Genomic DNA, 20,596 nt, shown 5'->3' with positions numbered 1-20,596 from the left:
CATTTTCCGTCTACTGCTATTAATAGGTATTCTTCCTCCATTTTCTTAATTTCTTTTCTTCACGTGTGTAAATTCTTCTCCATTTTTCTATCTCCATATTTGCTATCAAAAATAATCCATACTTTGTTTTCCTCTTCATTATTAAGATTGATGATTGTGTAATGGTTAAGCTACATGTTTTTCTGTATCTCATTTTTACTGATAGTGGTGTGTGTGTGTGTGTGTGTGTGTGTGTGTTGTGTTCTTTTGCTGTTTGCAAATAACAAAGAAATTTAAATCATAACTATTGGGAACTAAAAGAAGACAGGATCCTGTTGTATAATTGTGAGGCTTAGAGATGCCAAGTGACTTATCTAAAGTCACTGTTTAGAGCAACAGCCTATCTCCTACCTACCAGGTCTCAGCTACCTCCCAGTATTCTCAGTTTCTTTTTTTGAATGAGGCTGACTGCAAAGTCTTGATCTTTTGCTATTTCCACATTGTGACAGGTAACAACTACTCCTGCAGGGAGGGACTCTTAATGTACATTTGTGATGAGGCAGTGCCCAGCAAGATGCCTAGCACATAGTAGATACTCCATTTATTTAACAAATATTGTACACTTGCAACATAGAATAACCTTTTATTTTTTAACTTTCTTTTCTAGCAAAGGCTAGAATCCACTTAAAGAAAAATTCAGAAGAGATTTAACCTTTAGATGGGTAGATAAAACTAGATAAATGTCCTTTGTTTTAACAGTGAGATTCTGTTGCATTGGGGAAGAATCTATTGAAGACATGTTTGGAATTCTTCCTATGTAAATACTTTTAAAATGGCATGGTACCACAATTCCAACTTGACTTTGTGAAAGCTAAAAAAAAGTGGAAGTAAATGTTTTTTTTAATGAATTTGTGTGATACTAATCTTTCTTTTAAACACCTCTCCCCCTTTTCTCTGACTATACTTCTATATAATCTTCCTTGTCATTCCTCAGGACTTTATCATACCTTTCTTCTGAAATGTAGTATCTACTTCTAAAATTTAGAGGTTCTAAGGAAATGTTAGCATTCACCTATTAGTGATGTGTAGTGCATAAGAATAATAATGATTTGGCCCTTATGAGGTGATTGGTACATTCATGTATTTGTATATCTAATCTTTATCTTTCTTGCTTAGCATGACCTTAATGAATCCATTTTAAGAATTAGCCAAAAAGAGAGAGAAGCACAGCTTTGATTTCCCCCACCCCTTTTTGGTACCAAGGATTGAACCCAGGGGTATGTAACACTAAGCCACTTCCCCAGCCCACTTTGAGTTCCCATAATTAGTGCCTCACTAAGTTGCTGCCATTGGACTCTACTTGCAATTCTGCTGACTCAGCCTCCTGTGCTACTGGGATTGCATTTGTGTACTATCACACCCAGCTGGAGCAAAGCTCATATTGTCCTAACTGTAGAAAATTGCTGTTCTTTCTCAAAATAATTTAGAATTGTTAAATGCCATAGAGACATTTTTAAAATACTTGCTATGGAATAAAGTTTTTTATTTTGCTGTACAAAAACATTTTATCATGGCCAGCTTATTTTCATAATGGTTTAATGAGTTATAGGTGTCTTAATGTTGAAGAAACTATTTGCTTTGTTATATTCATTCCTTTGAGTTAAAAATATCAAATTGGCAAACATAATGTATAATAAATTTGTTATTTTTATGTGGCTGGATAAATAATGGGATTACTTGTATTTTCTGTAAAATAATCCTCAAAATGATGGTTAAAGAAAATAAAACCTTTAAAAAAATATTTATCAGCTTTCCATGAAAATAATATATCTAAATCTTATAAATTCTGTAAAAGTTGTCATAGAATTGTTTTTAATTGCTCTTGTGACATTTTCCTTTATTCTATTTGTTCCATAGGACAGATCTATTCAGAAATGATCCACAACTTGCTTCATCCAGTTCTACAAAGCAAAGATTGTAATTTGGTTCGATATAATGTCATCAATGCATTGCCCAATACAGCTGATTCACTTATTGGGAGAGCTGCACATATAGCTGTTCTTGATTCAGAAATATTTTTAGAGAAATTCTTTCTTGTTGCTGCCCTAAAATATTTTCAGTAGGATAAAAACATTGTTAGAGACTTTACAGTTACCTCATTCAACAATGATTCAAATAATGTATTATAGTTAAATGTAGATGCTGATAAGTTCTAAGAAATATTTATACCTTTTTATATGGAAGATAATTTATATCATCCATGTGTAGAGCTTTTTAAACATCAACTTTTCTTTCTAGGTAATGTGGCTGTGCAATATTTTTTTAATTTTATCTTTTTACTTTTCTATTACTTTTTCATATATTTTGCTACCTGAGTAATTCACTGAAATTTTAAACCCATATGTATGTCTGATTGTTTATTATTGGCTTTTCACAGTCCTTACATCAGACTACATCATATTAGAGTCCATTGTTGCTAGAATAGCATGGGATTTTAAATTTTCTAGTTTGGGGTATTACTTAGTTAACTATAAATTTTACTTTTAACATTTTACTGTGTTTAAACTGGAAATAAAATTATGGCTGCTAAAATATATTTTTCAAAATCATCTTCTTTAGTCCTGAAATGTACTATATCTTTATCATATGGTCAAACCAGGTAGTTCATACATGACAATACTATAAAAGTTTTCTATAATGTCATTACTGTTGCTATTAAACATATGTCATGCCTATTAAAATATATTTTCTACTGGTAATTTTAACATTATTTCTCATGTTGATTTTTATTACTGGAAATTTTCATGTTCATGTTAGCAGCATATAAAGATTTTGAATGTTTGAATGCCCTCTGCCTTGATTTGGTTGGAATTTTACTAAATTTGGTAATGTTGCTTGACTTTTCTGATTACATTTCTTTATCTTTTTTCATGGACTTCCTCATATGTATATAATAATTAAATGTTGAAATTTATGAAATACTTTTATGAATTTAAATAATTTTTAAATATTGTTAAAATTTATTGATCTAAAAAGTTATGTAAATAAAATAATTCATGTTAAAATGGGAAAAATAATTAACTTTACATGTTTGGTGATACAGATGCAAATGTTTTTTGATATATGGAGATGTTGAGTCTTTTGACTTTACTAAAGGTGCTGAATAGCATTAAATTCACTATTTTCCTTTCCTGTTTTACTTGTGAAAATAATAATGCACTAAGGGTGGATGGATGGTCTATTTGCATTCACCATTTATAATGGACAGAAGGTTTTTGTAAGTATGTATTGTGTAATCGATGCATGTTTATTTTTAGCATCGTGTTATTGCCTCTGGTGTTATTAAATAAATGATTATCTGGAGGAAGAACTCAAACACTTGTAATTATTTGCTTATTCTTAGAATATTAGAGTTATAATAGTGAGGTACATTACATTTCAGTCAACAATAGCATATGTCATATAGCTGAAGTGGTAAAAGGCTATATCACCTGTAATAAATACTCTTATTCATACAACGAAATCACCTAATAACACAGAATGTACCCACATCATGAAGCAATACATGGCTGTTCACATCTTTGTAATTAGATACACTAAATTTATTCTGTTAGCCAACTTTTCATATGTATCAAGTAGGAGAATTTTGATTTTGATAATTATTTACTTTTTTAAAAATACTCAAAATTTTCATAAGTTAACTAAGCACTAATATACCAAGGGCATTATAACTGGAAAACATAAATATATTTATTTTCTACCACATTTTTTGCCACATATTTATCATCTTCATATATGTTGACCCTCAGATGGAGACATCTTGCATATTTTAAGTTTAAATAACTTATATGCATATCAAAGGACTTATTCATAATCATACAAATAGTACTTAGGGGTAAATTACTCTTAGGATCATTATTGGATGATTGGTTACAGTTATTTAATAGTTTTTAAAATATCAGTGATCATTGTTTAAAAACATAACGTTTAGTTTCTCATTTATCAGGAAAAGTCATACTGTCCCCCAAATGCAGATTGTAAGACATGAGGTGAGGTTCTGAAAGAAGGAAAAATTATTATCTGACATGGACGACTGTCTCTTAGAGAATAGATTTCATCAAAGTATACCAATAAGGCTTCTAAGTTGCAAACAACAACAAAAATATTACGATTAACTTCAGCAGGAAAAAGAAGAATTTATTGGAAGAATAGCAAAGTAACTCACAGAATTGATGGAAAGTCAAGAACCGGGTTTGGAAAACAGAAGCCAAAGGAAGCTAGATGACCAAAATCATAGGCAAGTTCTAACTTTAAGAGAAGCTGGGATATTAGGTGTACTTTTGGTAGCAGTACCCCTGAAAACTGGATTTCAAATACCTAATTTGAATCACTCATTCAAGGCCTAGTGGGACTGTCCAGCTAATCAAGTTGAAGTTTTGTGCCAGTAGCTATTAGGCATCAAAGATAACAAGTGTATCTGATCTTCTGTTTCCAAAGTAGAAAATGAGACAAACAGGATTCACCAAACACACACACAAAAAATGGGTTTGGTAAGAGCACCAATTATAAAAGCATACCAGAAGTCAAGGATAAGCCATCTTTTATCTTATCAACATCTATGCATTATTCTCTCCACCTTTATACATTTAAAATGCTTCTCCTAAAATTCTACTACTATTCCTCATGTCTAGGATCCCAGTGTTATCCCTTCTGGTTCTCTGTTTCTGTAATGATCTTAATAGTTTACAACTCACAGAATTGTGACTTAATCATCACCTTTATAAACAATAATAGTATAAAATGGGGAAAACAAGGCAATTAGTTGCATAAACATGTATAAGCCACCAAGAAAGAAAATAGAGCTAGATCTGGGCTTTGTAACAAAAGCTTTTTTGGTGAGACTGACCCAAGACATTTGTAAAGATAGAAATTGTGAGGCCCCATTACATACCAACTGAATTAGAATTTTCAGGGTAGTATATGAGTAGTAGCATGTTTCATGTCTCAAACTTCTCTGATAAAAAACACATATGGTAAACAGTTTTCTCTGGTCATGAGTCTAGGTGGTTATGATTTCTCCCTACTGCCACCTATCCTATTGAGTTCAAACAGCACCTCAGTTGATCAGATTTCTTTATGTAGTGAATAACCCAAGGATCTATGATATGGGTGGTCTTGCCTACATGTAGTTACAATAGTCTGTTTAAATTTTGCAATTCAGGGGCTTGGGCTGTAACTCAGTGGTAAAGCACTTGCCTTGCATGTGTGAAACACTGGGGTTGATCCTCAGCACCACATAAAAATAAAGACACTGTGTATCTATCTACAACTAAAAAAATATTTTTTAAAAAATTGCAATTCAACAAGATGCTTCAAGATATGATATTGTGAGAAGATATTCTAGAAGATCTCCTGAGTTCTAGTCATACTCCTCCCTATTCCCTTTTCCCCATGGTCATTAGAGCCAGTCACTACAGTTAGCACCAAAATCACATTTTCTGTCCTCCTTTCCTAGAGGAATAAGCTAAAAGCAAGCCAGTTACTCAAACTCAGGAAGAGTGCAATTAAGCCAACTTCAAATTTACAGAAAATGTTATCATATCCCCTGTGGGAGCATTCCGTTAGATATAAAAACTGCTATACCAACAGAACCTGAAAGCATGGAAATGGATGACAAGAGCAGTAAAAGTTCTCAGATTTTATCAAGCTTACAAGCTAACAGTTTCCTGGATGCTAACAGGAGGCTACTGGGTAAAAGACAAACAACTTTATTAGAGCAAGGTAATAGCCAGATGTCGGCATATTTGCATCAGTTCCTAGAGTCACAGTTCCCACAGTGTGGTTTAGAGAGCCAGGTTCAGCTGAACACATAGTGGATTGCATTACAGGAGAAGAATATAGGAACAAAGACCAAGCAGATTTTGAGAAAGCAGCAAGCAAGCCAGATTATGCTCAGGGAGAGTGGCAATTAAGTGATAGTAATGCTACGACTGCCTTGGCCTACTTAGGTGACTAGTACTCAGTATTAGGAGACATACGCTTTGCAATTTGGCTCATTTAGCAATAATATGCTGGGACACTCAGGGTACATGGCAAATTATCTCCTCTCCCCACAATGGAAAGCAAAATATATGGTCAGTAATTCAGATATAAGAGTGAGGTGTTGATCCCTCTTTGCTTTTTGGACTCATTCTGTCAACAGAAGAGATATCACCAAGAACTAAACTTATTTGTAGCATATGATAAATCCTTTAGGACAGCACCCCAAAATTAGTATTCTCATATAATTCCAAAACTAATCCTTCAATACAGCTATACATCATTCTATAAGAGTAGCTTCTAGAGGATGAAATACAGTTTTTTGGTAAAAGACAATGTTGTATGGGATGCTGTATTCAGTATAGATATAAGGTATTCAGTAATTCCACAGATGGAATGGCATATATAAAAAGTGGGTAGGTCAGGGAAAGAAGCCCAAACTCAGCACAATTTTCTATTCCTATAAGAATAAATGGCTACTTTATTCATGTTAGTAGGATTCCATTGTAATCAGACCTGTCGCCCAAGCTATCTACCTTATATATGATCAGGGGTCAAGTTGTCCACTTTAGTTGGTAAGTAGTGGTGCTAACTAATCAGTTCTCTCATGGGAAAGACTGATAAAAGTACATGAGTCTGCATTAGCCACCATGGCCAGGTTTGTTAGTGGGTCACTGAGCAAACACAGCTGTGGGGGAGGAAAGAAGTTAATAGATGTCCACAGAGTGGGTCATTGTGATAGGTAGCTCTTTTGTAATCACCTTTTTAAATGAGAAAATACAGCAAAAGTGGTGGAATGTCTCTACAAGAAAACTGTCACTTCCATTTTGAGGAATTTTTATTGCTCTTCAGTCCATTCATTCTTTGGAAAATCTGCTGCCATATCGTAAGATGACATTTAGAGAAGAAGTCCATGTAGCAAGGAACTAAGAGAAGATTCCAGTCCTAATACCCACAAGGAAGGAACTATATCATTCTGATAAACACATGAGTGAACTTGGCAGTTGACCCTCCAGTAGTATGCTTTCATATAAGAGTAGAACTCCAGCTATCAGCTTGCCTGCAACCTCATGTAAGATGTAGAATTTTTGTGTAATTTGTTAGAAATCAATGAATAAAATAATCATTTGTTCTAATTAAATGCTCTTCTGCAATGGGAGCCTTTTTTTTTTTTTTTTTAAGCATTCAGTGGGACCCAAATGTTCTCATGCTTTCGAGACACTTTGAGGAGTCCTATTCCAAAGAACGATCTGAAAAACACTTATATACCCAGTTCCTTACCTTTTGACTAAAACAGCCACTGCCCATGAAAGTTTGTAGATCTTTATCTCAAGCCATATCTCCTTTCAGATCAAAGTTTATAAGAGGGCCAGGGTTGTGGCTCAGAGGTAGAGCACTTGCCTAGTATGTGTGAGGCACTGGGTTCAATTCCTGACATTACATGAAAGTAAAAACAAAGGTATTGTGTCCATCTACAAAAACTGAAAAAAAAAATTTAAATGTTTATTTTAAAAAAATGTGTAAGAGCCAGACAGGTGGCTATGCCTGTAATTCCTATAATTTGGGAAGCTGAAACAGGTGGATGTCAAGTTTGAGGCTAGCCTCAGCAACTTACTAAGGCCCAGTCTCAAAATAAAAAATAGACAGGGCTGGGGATGTGGCTCAGTGGTTGCTGAACCCAGGATTCAATCCCCAATACCAAAAAAAGAAGTGTACAAGATAAACTAAATTTTGTTCTTTAGGAGGACATTTTTCCCCCTTTGCTGTCCATTGAGGACCTCTGTTAATGGGCTCTCAATGCTAAAAGCATCTCATTGATAGATTCATTTATTGAGCAAAGCCATTTGTAATGAAACTTTGAAATATTTTTTTCTCAGTCAACTGGTTATATGGAACTCAGCATTAAGCGCTAAATATTAACTGAGCATCAAAAATGTTACTTCAGCTGGGCACAGTGGCACATGCCTTAATCCCAGCAGCTCCGGAGACTGAGGCTGGAGGATCATGAGTTCAAAGCCAGCCTCAGCAACAGAGAGGCCTTAAGCAACTCAGTGAAACCCTGTCTCTAAATAAAGCACAAAATAGGGCTGGGGATGTGGGTGAGCGGTTGAATGTCCCTGAGTTCAAGTCCCAGTACCCACCCATCCACCCAAAAAAATGTTATTTCAGAAGTGTGAGCAACCTACTAATGCAAATTGCTTAAGTTCTGGCTCTGATCCTCTTCTGTATATACCACTTTCTCTTAGTGAAAAAGCTCATTATCTAGGAGGAGCAGATAACTCAGTTCATAAGAATCATCAGATTATATAGCCACTCGATGTCGCATAGACACTGTCAAGACCCAAGAGCAAGCCAGGAATTCTTTTTAGAAAAAAATACAAAATTCCAGAATTCTAGGGGCTTCTATTGTGTGTGATTCTGCAAAGACTTCCCACAGTCTTACAAGTAACATAAAGCATCTTATCTGCTACAAAATGTTCTGAGCACCAATGCAGTTGCTGTCAATTGGCAGACCTTGCACTATAGGCTAGACCATATGCAGTTTCTTGCTCTGCATCTTACTAAAAAATGTCACCTTTCAGGTCATCTGGAAAACAGATGAGAACAAATCAGCTAGAAGTTCATTAAATCGGAGAGATTTAAAATAAGAGAGAGAATGAGTTAAAAGAAGCAAAGAGTACTATAAAGGGTCCTCAATCTCTGTATACTATAAAAGGATCTTCTGAGAGAACTTTTGCCTTAGAAATTAATTGAGAGAAATTAATGGAATTAGTCCCTCACCTAACTTCAGCCATGAATTTTTTTCCTTTTTTTCAGGGGAGATAGAGAGTACTGGGGATATAGCCCAGGGAAGCCACATCCTAAGATCTTTTTATTTTTTTATTATGAGACAGGGTCTGGTTAAGTTGTTTAGGGCCTTGCTAAGTTGCTGAGGCTGGTCTGGAACTTGCAATCTTCCTGCCTCAACCTCCTGAGTCGCTGAGATTACAGGTTTATGCCACCGGGCCTGGCTGCATTAAAAAAAATGATACAAAGGTTTTTAAATTTTTTACATATATAAAAATTTTAATCTCAGAATTTTTTAATAACAAAAAACTGAAATCCCAGCCATGGAATAGAGTTTAAGTGGTAAATTCACATAAATGAAAATTTAAAATCCTTGAAAATTTATTTTCAAAAGCATTTAATGATTTGGGAAAATTCAGTTATGTTTTTATTTTATTATTTTAATTGTACAAATTTATGAAGTACACAGTGATAGCTCAATTCATGTATACAGTGTACATAATGTCCAAATCAGGGTAGTTAACAATTTCTTTTTTTTTTTTAAAGAAAGAGTGAGACAGGGGGGGAGAGAGAATTTTAATACTTATTTTTTTAGTATTTGGCGGACACAACATCTTTGTCTGTGGTGCTGAGGCTCGAACCCGGGCCACACGCATGCCAGGCCAACGCGCTACCGCTTGAGCCACATCCCCAGCCCAACAATTTCATCTCAAACTTTAAAAAATAAATTTTAGTAACATGTAATAATTACATCTATGCAGTATGGTGTGATATTTCAAAACAAGTATACAATATATACTAATCAAATCAGGGTAATCAATGTTTCCATCTTCTTACTTGGTGTTTGGAATCTTCAAATTCCTCTCTTCTAGTTGTTCATAAAAACACAGTACAATTTTGTGAACTATAGTCACCTTAATTGTATTATACAACACTAAGACTTGTTTTGCTTCAAAGAAAAAAAAAAAAAAGTCTACCGGAATGTGTAATAGTGTTTACCCGAGGCTGGGGAGGTTGTGGGAAGGGGAGTTAGAAAGTTGGATAATAGGCACCAATTACAGTTTGATTTGGGGTTTCAATCAAGAAAGGGTAGTTTGGGGTCATTCTCGGTGAGAAAGGCCACTTGGGAACCTTTAGCTATCGGCAAGGTTCCCCGAGCAGGCGGCGCCGGGTGTAAGTCCCGCCCCTTCGGTGGGGCGTATTCCTCCCTCTGTTGCGCCTGCGCAGACGCTTCGAGAGCCGGCGCCATGACCGCTTCAGGGCTCGTGGGCTTGCTTGGCCGCACCACTGCCACCGCATGGAGAGCTGCAAGTAAGGCGCCAACCCCAAAGCCGAGGTCGCAGGGAGGGGTCGCGAAGACTCAGGCACTGCGACAGAGGAAACTGTCTCCACGTGCAGGGGACTGCCGAGCTTCTCTTCACTCAGCCAGCCCTCGGTGTCCCTGGGCGGGTCCCTGCGCAGCCCAGCGTCTTGGGTGAGACTAGAGCTGGCAGATCCCCAGGGCCTTCTATCCTCGACTCTTTCTCAATATATTACAGAGCATGCTAAACGTAATTTTAATTTATGACATCTCTGAGACATTATGTATGTAAGTTGGAAAGAGACAGCCTGCATAGTATAATGGCTGATTTCTGTGCAGTTTGTTTTACTTTTCTGTAATCACAGTCCACAAATATATTACTTGTTAGTTGTAAAAATCCTAAATGGTTCAGAAACGAATATCATGCAAAGTCTCACATTATCCAGACCCCAAGATAATAACTAAAATTTTGTGTTTATTATCTATTTTCACTAGTTTTTGAGTTTTAATTACAAAGTATTTCGTAACACAAATATATATATATTTGTGGTTTTGCCTATAGAACATTATCTTAAAAAGAGGTTGGATAACTCATTGTGCTGATAGTTTACCTTTTCCCATTGAAACTTAAACAGAAAGTGATTTCATTTACACATCACATAATATATAAAACATTTATGAAACAAAAGCAACTTCTATAAGGCCATTCTCCAGTTTAAGAAAAGACTATTTCCATTGCCAGGGAGCTTCCTGTGTGATGCTTTGTGTATCATGTTTTTTATTTTTATGAAAATGGTTTCATATAGGTTGTTTTTTTCCAGCCAACACTATGTTTTAAGAATGGCCCATATTGATATGAGTGGTTGTAGTTATCCTCTCAACTGTTTGAACATACTATAAATGAATATCACCTGTGAACTTATTTAAAATGCAGATGTTGCTGGGTACAGTGGCACTCACCTATAATCCCAGCACTCAGGAGGCTGAGGCAGGAAGATTGCAAGTTTGAGGTCAGCCTGAGCAATTTAGCAAGACTCTCTCTCAAAATTGCAAAAGAAAAAAAGGCTTAGTGGTAAAGCACCCCTGGGTTCAATCCCCAATAATTCAGGGTGGGGAGGAATTGGGCTCCTGCCAAGAACTACTCAAAATCTGAATTTTAAAAGATTCCCCAGATTGTTTGTGTGCACATTTTAAATCTTTCAGTTTATTATTTCTCAGTGTGTGATTTAAACAAGAGATATGGTTATAGCGTGATGGCTAGATACTGTTCATAATGGAAGAAGCAGAAAGTGTAACTTAACCAAGGTCAGAATTAGTAAGTGGTTGATTAGTTACCTGTTGCTGATATCAAAGTTAAGTTAGGGCCATGTTCTTTCCGTAGACTTTTGAGGGAAATCCACTTATTTCCCTTTTTTACTTTCTAGAAACTGCCCATGTTCCCTGACTCACCTCCTTTCTAAATCTTCAAAGCCATCAGCATCAGGCCAAGTCTCTTATCTCTCTGTTTGTATCTTCCAGTTCTCTCTTCTGTTCTTAAGAACCTTTGTAATTACATGGACCCACCCAGATAATAAACCAGTATAAGCTTCCTAATGTGAGGTCGTTTGATTAGCAACCTTATTTTTTTTTTTTTTTTTGTCACCAGAATTTTCCTTCTCCATAGTACCTATTTAAAGGTTCTGGGTATTGGGTTCTGATGATCTTTGGGCATTATTATTCTGTCTGTCAGAGTGCTATAACTGGAACTGGTACCCAAATCCATCTCCCTCTAGAGCTATTCTATTTTTTTAAAATAAGTACCTTTATTTTATTTATTTTTATGCAGTGCTGAGGATTGAACCCAGTGCATCACACATGCTAACCAAGCACTCTACCACTGAGCCATAATCCCAATGCCCTAGAGGTATTCTTTTTCAAGAAGTTGAAAACCACCCACCTGTATCATTTTTTTCAGAGTGGTTTTGCCTATAGAACATTATCTCAAAAAGGGGTTGGATAACTCATTGTGCTGATAGTTTACCTTTCCCATTGAAACTTAAAGAGAAAGTGATTTCATTTACACATCACAGATACCCAATACATTTAAAAATTTTCCATTAATAGGGAAGGAGGATCCTGATACATATTTAAGTGTAAGAAAACTAAATGCAGTCCCTTGTGAACTCTAGTGATTTAAATACTAAATATTCTCTTTGAAAATTTTATACAACTTTTTTTTGCTTTTAAATATACTCCCACCCCATCTCTCTCTATATATATATATATATGTATACACAGACACACAAAATATATATGTGTGTATATTATATATATATATATATATAAAATTTTAAAATTAGAGTCTTACAGTTATACATAGTTGTTGGGTTCATCCTGACAAACTCACTACTTGCATGGAATTCAGTTTCAGTTCATGATCCTCCCTTTTATCCTCCTCCCTTCCCCTTCTGTGCTCCCTTCCCTCTCCTATTCTCCTTCCTCTACTCTAGTGGACTTCTTTTCTCTATCTGTTTATTTACATTTGATTGATTCTTTCAACTATGCATAAAGGTGAAGTTCCCTGTGGTATATTTATATGTGTGTGTATAACAAGATGTTTAAAGAATTCATTCTGCATTGCCTCCCCTTAACCCTTCTCTCCACTCTGCCTCTTCATCTCCTTCTACATTAATGATTTCCCCTTTATGTTATCTTATTCTTCCCTCCATTTTTCCTTTGTTTTACTTTAGTTTTCACATATGAGAGAAGACATTTGACCTTTGAATTTCTGAGTTTGGCTTATTTCACTTAGCATAATATTCTCCATTTCCATCCATTTACCAGGAAATGCCGTGATTTCATTTATTTTATTTTATTTTTATTTTTTGTACCAGGGATTGAATTCAGGGCCACTCAACCACAGAGCCACATCCCCAGCCCTATTTTATATTTTATTTAGCGAGAGAGTCTCACTGAGTTGCTTAGTGCCTTGCTTTTGCTGAGGCTGGCTTTGAACTTGTGATCCTCCTGTGTCAGTCTCCTGAGCCACTGGGATTACAGCTATGTGCTACCACGCCCAGCTCATTCTTTTTTTTTTTAAATATTTATTTTTTTTTTTAGTTTTAGGTGAACACAATATCTTTATTTTATTTTTATGTGGTGCTGAGGATCGAACCCATGCTAGGCAAGCACTCTACCCCTGAGTCACAACCCAAGCCCTCTGCTCATTCTTTTTTATGATTGAATAGAGCTCCGTTGTATAAATATATCACAGTCTTAATCCATTCATCTACTGATGGGTATCTGGGTTGTATTCCATAATTTAGCTATTGTGAATTGTGCTTCTATAAACATTGAGGTGGGTATATTTCTGTAAATATGCCAATATCAGATATTTTGAGAAGATACCAAGAAGTGGGATGACTGGGTCATGTGGTGGTTCCCTCTCTAGGTTTTTAAGAAATCTCTGTACTGCTTTCCAGAGTGATTGTAATAGTCTGCAGTCACATCAACAATGTACAAATGTATCTTTTCCTCCATTGCCTCACCAGCATTTATTGTTAGTATTATTGATCATTACCATTCTGACTGGAGATGAAATCTTAATGTATCCTGATTTGCATTTCTCTGATTGCTAGAGATGTTGAACTTTTTTTATATATTTGTTGGCCATTTGTGTTTCTTCTTTTGAGAAGTTTGTTTAGTTCTTTTGCACATTTATTGATTGGGTTATTTATTTCTTGGTGTTAAGTTTTTTTAGTTTTTTTGTATATCCTGGATATCAGTTCCCTATCAGAGGAGCAGCTGGCCAAGATTTTCTCCCATTTTGTAGGCTTTCTCTTCATACTCTTAATCACTTCCTTTGTTGTGCAGAAGCTTTTTAACTTGATGGCATCCCACTTATTGATTCTTGGTTTTCTTTCTTGCACTTTTGGGGTCTTGTTAAGGAAGTTGGTGCTAGCATCTATATGATAGAGTGTTGACCCTATGTTTTCTTATATAAATTGTAAAGTTTCTGGTCTAATTCCTAAATCTTTGATCCATTTTGATTTGAGTTTTTAATTTCCTTTTCTTGCAGGGTGAGAGAGAGTTTCATTTTCTACATATAGCTGTTCAGATTTCCCAGGACCATTGGTTTAAGGGGATGTATTTTCTCCAAAATATATTTTTGGCATCTTCATCAAATATTAGATGACTGTAGGTATGTGGATTTGTCTCTGTGGCCTCTATTCTATGCCATTGGTCTCCACATCTATTTTGATGCCATTACCATGCTGTTTTTGTTTGTTTGTTTGTTTTTTACTGTGGCTCTGTAGTATAATTTCAGATCAGGTATTGTGATGTCTCCTTATTCACTTTTCTTGCTTAGTATTGCTTTGGCTATTCTGCATCTCTTATTCTTCCAAATGAATATTAGAATTTTTTTCTATTTATCTGAAGAATGCATTGGTATTTTGATGATTATTGCATTGAATCTGTATATTTCTTTTGGTAGTGTGACCATTTTGACGATATTGATTCTGCCTATCCAAGAACATGGAAGGCCTTTCCATCTTCCAAGGTCTATTTCTTTCTTTAGTGCTCTGTAATTTACATTGTAGATTTTTTTATGTCCTTGGTTAGATTAATTCCTGCGTGTGTGTGTGTGTGTGTGTGTATTTATATATATTTTTTTTAGGTTATTTTGAATGGTGTGGTTTTCCTGATTTCTTCCTCAGCTGAATCAGTTTTGGAGTATAGGAAAACTATTGATTTATGGGTATAGATCTTGTATCCTGCTACTTTCCTGTAGTTATTTATAAGCTCCAGAAGTCTTCGTGAAGTTTTTTGGGTCTTCTAGATATAGGATCATGTCATTGGCAAACAGAGATAGTTTAAGGACTTCTTTTTCCTATTTGTAACCCTTTAATTTCCTTTTCTTGCCTGATTGCTTTGTTTCCAGTGCTGTATTGAATAGTAGTGGTGAGAGTGGATAGCCTTATCTTGTTCCTGACTTTAGAGGAAATGCTTTTAGTTTTTCTGCATTCAGTATAATGTTGGCTTTGGGTTTGTCATAAATGGACTTTAAGATGTTGAGGTAAGTTCATACTATTTACTCTTTTTTTTCCATACTATTTACTCTTAAGGGTCTAATTCCTGGTATGTTGACATTGCTTCAGACAGAAATCTGTGTTTTACTTCAGTTTCTGCAGTTATGATAATGGTTAATTAATGTATTTTATAGCTCTTCTTTTAAAACTAGTAATACTATTTGTCTCCAAGGTTAGGAAATAACTGTCCAGAAACTAGAGCTTCTGGAGGCAAGGATTTTCACTCTATATATTCTTGTGCCTTTTGAACTTGGATAAAGGTGAATGTATAAACATATATATATATATATATATGTATTCAATTTTAAAAGGAGAATATGTGAATAGCTCCTATTTTTCTACTTTCTCCTCTCTGCTAGGATCACCGATTCTGTGTCAGTCTTTGAGGAAAATGAGTTCTTCTCAAGAACGGAAGTCTGAATCTGTCAAACAACCCCTTAGGAAGCCAAAGTTACCAGTAGGTCGTTTTGATGCACCAGAGGATTCCCATTTAGAGAAAGAACCACTGAAAAGTAAGTGTGGTAAAACTTTTCTCTTAATTTTTAAGATATCAAGAAAATATGATGTGGCTATTGAGAAGATAGATGAAAGAAATGAAATATGTTATTGTCATAACTTTTTACCAATAATAAAGCATATTTCAACAATGAGCAAAATTACCATATTGACCATCAGTGTATCTTTTTTTTTAAAAAAAAGGGTTTCTAAGCCCCTGACATTTGATTGATTGATTGATTATACCTCATTATTCACATGACAAAATATATAAGTTGAGATCTTCTCTGATATATGTAACAAACCTACTTGAGCAAAATTTTAAGAAATTTTTCTGGCTGTTTAAATTTGAAACAGCAGAAGTTGCAGTAGATTATCAGGGTACAGATAAGGGTGAGGCATTCAAGTACAGTGATAATACTGGGCTTTAGAAAAAGACTATAAACTTGGTACTTTAAATACTATATGAAAACCAGGGTATTTTCCTCTCTTCTCTTGTCTCATCACTGTTTAAAATTGTTTTTTTGTCTCTTAACTAGCTTTTCAGTCCACTGCGCAGAAAGTAACTGCTCCTAGTTAACTACTCAGTTTAAGAGAGCAGCACAACTGAGATTAGAATTTCTTACTCCTAATTGCAAATTCCCTGAAAAGAAAGCTCATTGCCCAAGCTCGAATCAGGTGTCTATAGTTGAATCACTCAGAATGGCAAGTTAGATGGGTCACACATTTAGGTGGTGGTTCTCATTGTGACAGTGTGGCTGGAGAGAGAAGGGTAGTTTTAGGAAGAAAGAGAATTGGAGAGGGGATGTAATTTGATAGTTTGTTTTGGGATATTGAACCCAGGGCATTCTACCACCAAGCAACATCCTCAGCCCCTACTTAGTACTTAGTATATGTAAAATTTGGCTCATGCCATAAAACTCTGTTTTATTTATTTATTTAGTTTTTCAGAACTAGGGATCCAACCCAGGGGCTTTACCACTGAGCTACATCCCCAGCCCTTTTTATTTTGAGACAGGGTATCACTAAGTTGCTGAGGCTGGCCTTAAACTTTTTTTTTTTTTTAGCTGTTGATGGACCTTTATTTTATTCATTTATTTATATGTGGTGTTGAGACTCAAACCCAGTGACTCACACATGCGAGACAAGCACTCTACCACTGAGCCACAACCCCAGCACCCCCAGCCTTAAACTTTTGAGCCTCCTGTTTTAGCTTCCCAAGTCACTGGGGTAACAAGTGTGCACCATCATACCTGGCCATAAAGCTCTGTTTTTACAGTATTGTTATATTTCATTCTGTGCTTATTTTTACCTTTGAATTGTGGAACATATTAATTTAAACAGCATAAATGTAAATCTGCATCCTAGGCAAGAACATATTCATAGCTATGTCTAGATCTTTTTCTAGAATATAAAACCATTTCTTATTTGCTAATCCAGAGGAATATTTCAAATTATAGCACATTATCAAACCCAATCTAATAACCAGACCAATCAACTAAGATAATGGAGACTTTTTAATAGTAGTTATAATCTGCAATTAAGTTCTTTTCAGTGGTTTTTAACTAAGCAGAAAAATCTGAGGGAAAATATTTCCTTAAAATATCACTTAAGATTAAATTAAGGGTCTTCATATAGGGCCCAGTGTAATAATAAAATTTAACATTAAAAGGATTCAAGGGTGTCATTGTCTTAATCTGTTTTGTGTTGCCATAACAGAATACCTGAGTCTGGATAATTTATAAAGAAAAGTATTTTGACTCATAGTTTTAAGGAGGCTGGATCATCTAAGACTATTAGCCTCTGGCAAGGGCCTCATGCTGAGATGCAATGAGGTGTAGATTCTTTTTCTTGTATATATGAAGAATGATATCCAAGGGTGAGACTGAACTTACTTTTGAAACAGAGAGGAAGCAGAGCTCCCACAAGGAAGGAGTCACAAGAGGGTTGCCAGAAGTTTCTGTGGTCCAGGTATATATGTGGTATTGCTAAAAGTGACCTTTAAAGCTGTTGGCCGATGACTTTTAGGGAGGGGAGTTTCTGCATCCAATCAAAGTGAGACACTCAATGGTTGTGCACCCCTGTTCAATCTAATGTTGATTGGGTGCCTGATCACATGATTGATCACATGCTTTCTGGCTTAATTTGTACATGAATTTGGACATGATGGAATAGGAAACAGAATTGTTACAATGGAAGCCCCTGCTCTGTCTAAGGTATCATATTTCTGATTCCTGCTTTCAATCCTGTTTCATCTCATAGTAGAAAACCATGTCTGAAAAAGAATGAGGGGCAGCCTTACTTTATAATAATCTGCTCTTACAGTAAGTAATGAATCTAGTTCCAAGAGAACTAAATTACTCCCATTAGTGAACTTTAATTATCTTAATGACCTAATCACCTTTTAAAGTTCTCACAGCCTCTCAATACTGTTACATTGGGAATAAATTTCAACATGCATTGGGTGGGGGGGCACGACAAACCATACCTTGAAACATTGTAATTAGAGATTAGTAGATGGTGCACTGCTGCCTTTGAAGATGGCTGAAGAGGGTTAAGGGTTATAGCTTAGTGGTAGAACACTTGTCTAGCCTCAGCAAGGCCTTGAGTTCAGTCCCCAGCACCTCAAAAAGAAAAAAAGATGGAGCAGCCATGAACTAATGAATGTGGTTAGCCTCTAGAAGCTGAAAAAGACAGTTATCCCCCAGCATTCAGACAAAGCACAGCTCTGCTAATATTTTGATTTTAATTATTGAGATTATGTCAGATTTCTGACCTCCAAAACTGTAAAATAATAAATTTATGTCCTTTTAAAAAAAAAGAAAGAAAGAAAAGAAAAAATTCACACAAGAACAAAGTAGAAAACCCAGAAATAAATTCTCACATATGTGGTAAGTTGGTTTTTGACAAGGGTGCCAAAATCTTTTCAATGGGGAAAGGCAGTCTTTTCAATAAATGATGCTAGGAAAGGTGAATATCCACATACAAATGAATGAAGTTGAATTTTACCTACCATATAAAAAAAAATTAACTCAAAATGTATGAAACCTAAACTTAAGAGGTAAAATTATAAAACTCTTGGAAAAGAATATTGGGGGAACTTCATGACATTGTTCTTGGCAATGATTTCATGAATATGACACCAAAAATATAGATAGCAAAATAAATAAATTGGAATTTTATCAAAATTAAAAACTTTTTTTTCATCCAAAGACATCATCAAGAAAGCAAATAGACAAAAACTGCACATGGTGACACACACCTATAATCCTGTCAAGAGACTGAGGCAGAAGGATTCCAAGTTCAATGCCAACCTGAGCAACTTACCAAGACCCTATCTCAAAATAAACAGAAGGGTGTAGGGATGTAGCTCATTAGTAGAGGCATTGCCTACCATGTATAAGGCACTGGGTTAAGTCCCCAGAACTACAAGGGAAAGACAGGAGGGAACTCCTTCAAAGTAATTTTATTTCAAAATCTTCCAAGTCCAGTGAATTTGCACTCTATTCTTTATACCTCTTTCCTTTTGTTTGGGTCTAGCAGTACATACAAAGCCATTTTGTGAACTGAGGACTAAAAGTATTCCAAGAATTCTAAGTCACCAATGGTGGTAAAGTTGATTGAATACAAAAATTGCATACTAAAGTAATTTCTCAAACTCAGGGAACAAACTACATTTATAGTTATTTAAAGATTGTACTAACCTGATCAGTAGGTCTATCCTGGTCAACCCTATCTTCAAAACTGACCATATTGCTTTTCCAATCTCTATTGACTGCTTTGTTTATGTCTTCTTTCTTTCCATAGAATTTCCAGATGATGTTAATCCAGTTACCAAAGAAAAAGGTGGACCTAGAGGCCCAGAACCTACCAGATATGGAGATTGGGAACGAAAAGGACGTTGTATTGATTTTTAAGTCACATATTTAACTTCAAAGGACACTGTATTGATTTTTTTAAGTTAAATTCTTTAACTTCAGTATCATTTTCTGAATATATACATCTGAATTACTTATTTCAGATTATTTTCTTTTTTTATATCCTTTAAATCATCTAATTTCTTTTTTTTTTTTTTTTTTTGGTGAAACTGGGGATCACGCCCAGGGCCTCATACTTACTAGGCAGGCACTCTACCACTGAGCTAACATCCCAGACCTAAATCATTTTAACTTCTGTACTATGTTTAACTAACTCAATACACACACACACACACACATACAAACACATACCTACATATATATACACACACATATATACATATATAATGGATTTAGATGAAAATATGCTGCTATAAATTAGGAAAGGGAAGATATTTTTATATTGTCTCATAATTAACTTATTAGGGTATATAAAAACATAATTATATAATTATAAATCTTTATTTTTTTCAATTTAAATTAATTAATCGCTTGTACAATGTATGTGTAAATAAAACAATTTTAAAATCAACTGTGCTGCCATGGACTCGGTAATAGTGGCTTTTTAAATGTGAATTAAATAATGTATTATAGTTGGAGAAACTCACAGTAATGACAGAAAAATCTTTAGCTTGGAGCCACTTAGATTCAAATCCTGAAGCCACTACTTACCAACTATGTAACCTTGAATAAGTTATTAAACTTCTTTGGAATTTGGGAAGATTAATAAGTGGATCCATTTGTATTAGGGGTTTTCAGAGAAAAAGAACCAATAGGAGATACATATGTATAGAGAGGAAAAAAAAAAAACAGATCAGCCTTTTAGGACGGATTGGCTAATGCAGTTCTAGAGACTGAGAAGTTCCATGATCTGCCACCTTCAAGTTGGAAATCTAAGAAAGCCAGTAGTGCATTTTAGTCCAAATCCAGAGGCCTGAGAAGTAGTTGATTTAAATCCAGTGTGAGGGCAAGATAAGATGTACCAGCTTACACAGTGAGGCAGGAAAAAA

At 35.2% G+C, this 20,596-nt stretch overlaps 2 protein-coding genes across 7 annotated transcripts in view; both read left to right on the top strand.

Moving 5' to 3' along the window:
• Fam135a (family with sequence similarity 135 member A) overlaps positions 1-3,349 on the top strand; it is a 110,047-nt gene extending 106,698 nt beyond the window's left edge. For all 5 annotated transcript variants that reach the window (XM_076858516.1, XM_076858519.1, XM_076858518.1 and 2 more), the window contains one exon: positions 1,897-3,349. In XM_076858516.1, coding sequence (XP_076714631.1) covers positions 1,897-2,102 — 206 coding nt within the window. In that variant the 3' untranslated portion in view covers positions 2,103-3,349. The remainder of the gene's footprint in view (positions 1-1,896) is intronic.
• Positions 3,350-10,039: 6,690 nt separating this feature from the next.
• Positions 10,040-20,118, top strand: Sdhaf4 (succinate dehydrogenase complex assembly factor 4). Of its 2 annotated transcripts, none has more exons than XM_076860048.2 (3): positions 10,040-10,116; positions 15,534-15,686; positions 19,477-20,118. In XM_076860048.2, exons 1-3 carry the CDS (start codon positions 10,053-10,055, stop codon positions 19,584-19,586), a joined length of 327 nt encoding a protein of 108 aa, XP_076716163.1. In that variant the 5' UTR covers positions 10,040-10,052; the 3' UTR covers positions 19,587-20,118. The 2 variants fall into 2 exon arrangements, with proteins under 2 accessions (XP_076716163.1, XP_076716164.1); XM_076860049.2 differs by lacking the exon at positions 10,040-10,116 and adding an exon at positions 14,188-14,285.
• Positions 20,119-20,596: the final 478 nt, after the last annotated feature.

The sequence above is a fragment of the Callospermophilus lateralis genome, chromosome 6 (assembly GCF_048772815.1).
Source record: "Callospermophilus lateralis isolate mCalLat2 chromosome 6, mCalLat2.hap1, whole genome shotgun sequence".
Lineage (NCBI taxonomy): Eukaryota > Metazoa > Chordata > Mammalia > Rodentia > Sciuridae > Callospermophilus > Callospermophilus lateralis.
Note: the sequence above shows the minus strand (reverse complement) of the source record. Positions and strands in the feature narration are given on the sequence as shown.

What these genes read in the sequence shown, in the direction of transcription:
- Sdhaf4 (XM_076860048.2), top strand. Translation starts at nt 10,053, where the DNA reads ATGACCGCTTCAGGGCTCGTGGGCTTGCTTGGCCGCACCACTGCCACC. An exon ending in CACCGCATGGAGAGCTGCAA is followed by an intron (nt 10,117 to 15,533) that starts GTAAGGCGCCAA and finishes CCTCTCTGCTAG; the next exon opens with GATCACCGATTCTGTGTCAG. An exon ending in AGAGAAAGAACCACTGAAAA is followed by an intron (nt 15,687 to 19,476) that starts GTAAGTGTGGTA and finishes TTCTTTCCATAG; the next exon opens with AATTTCCAGATGATGTTAAT.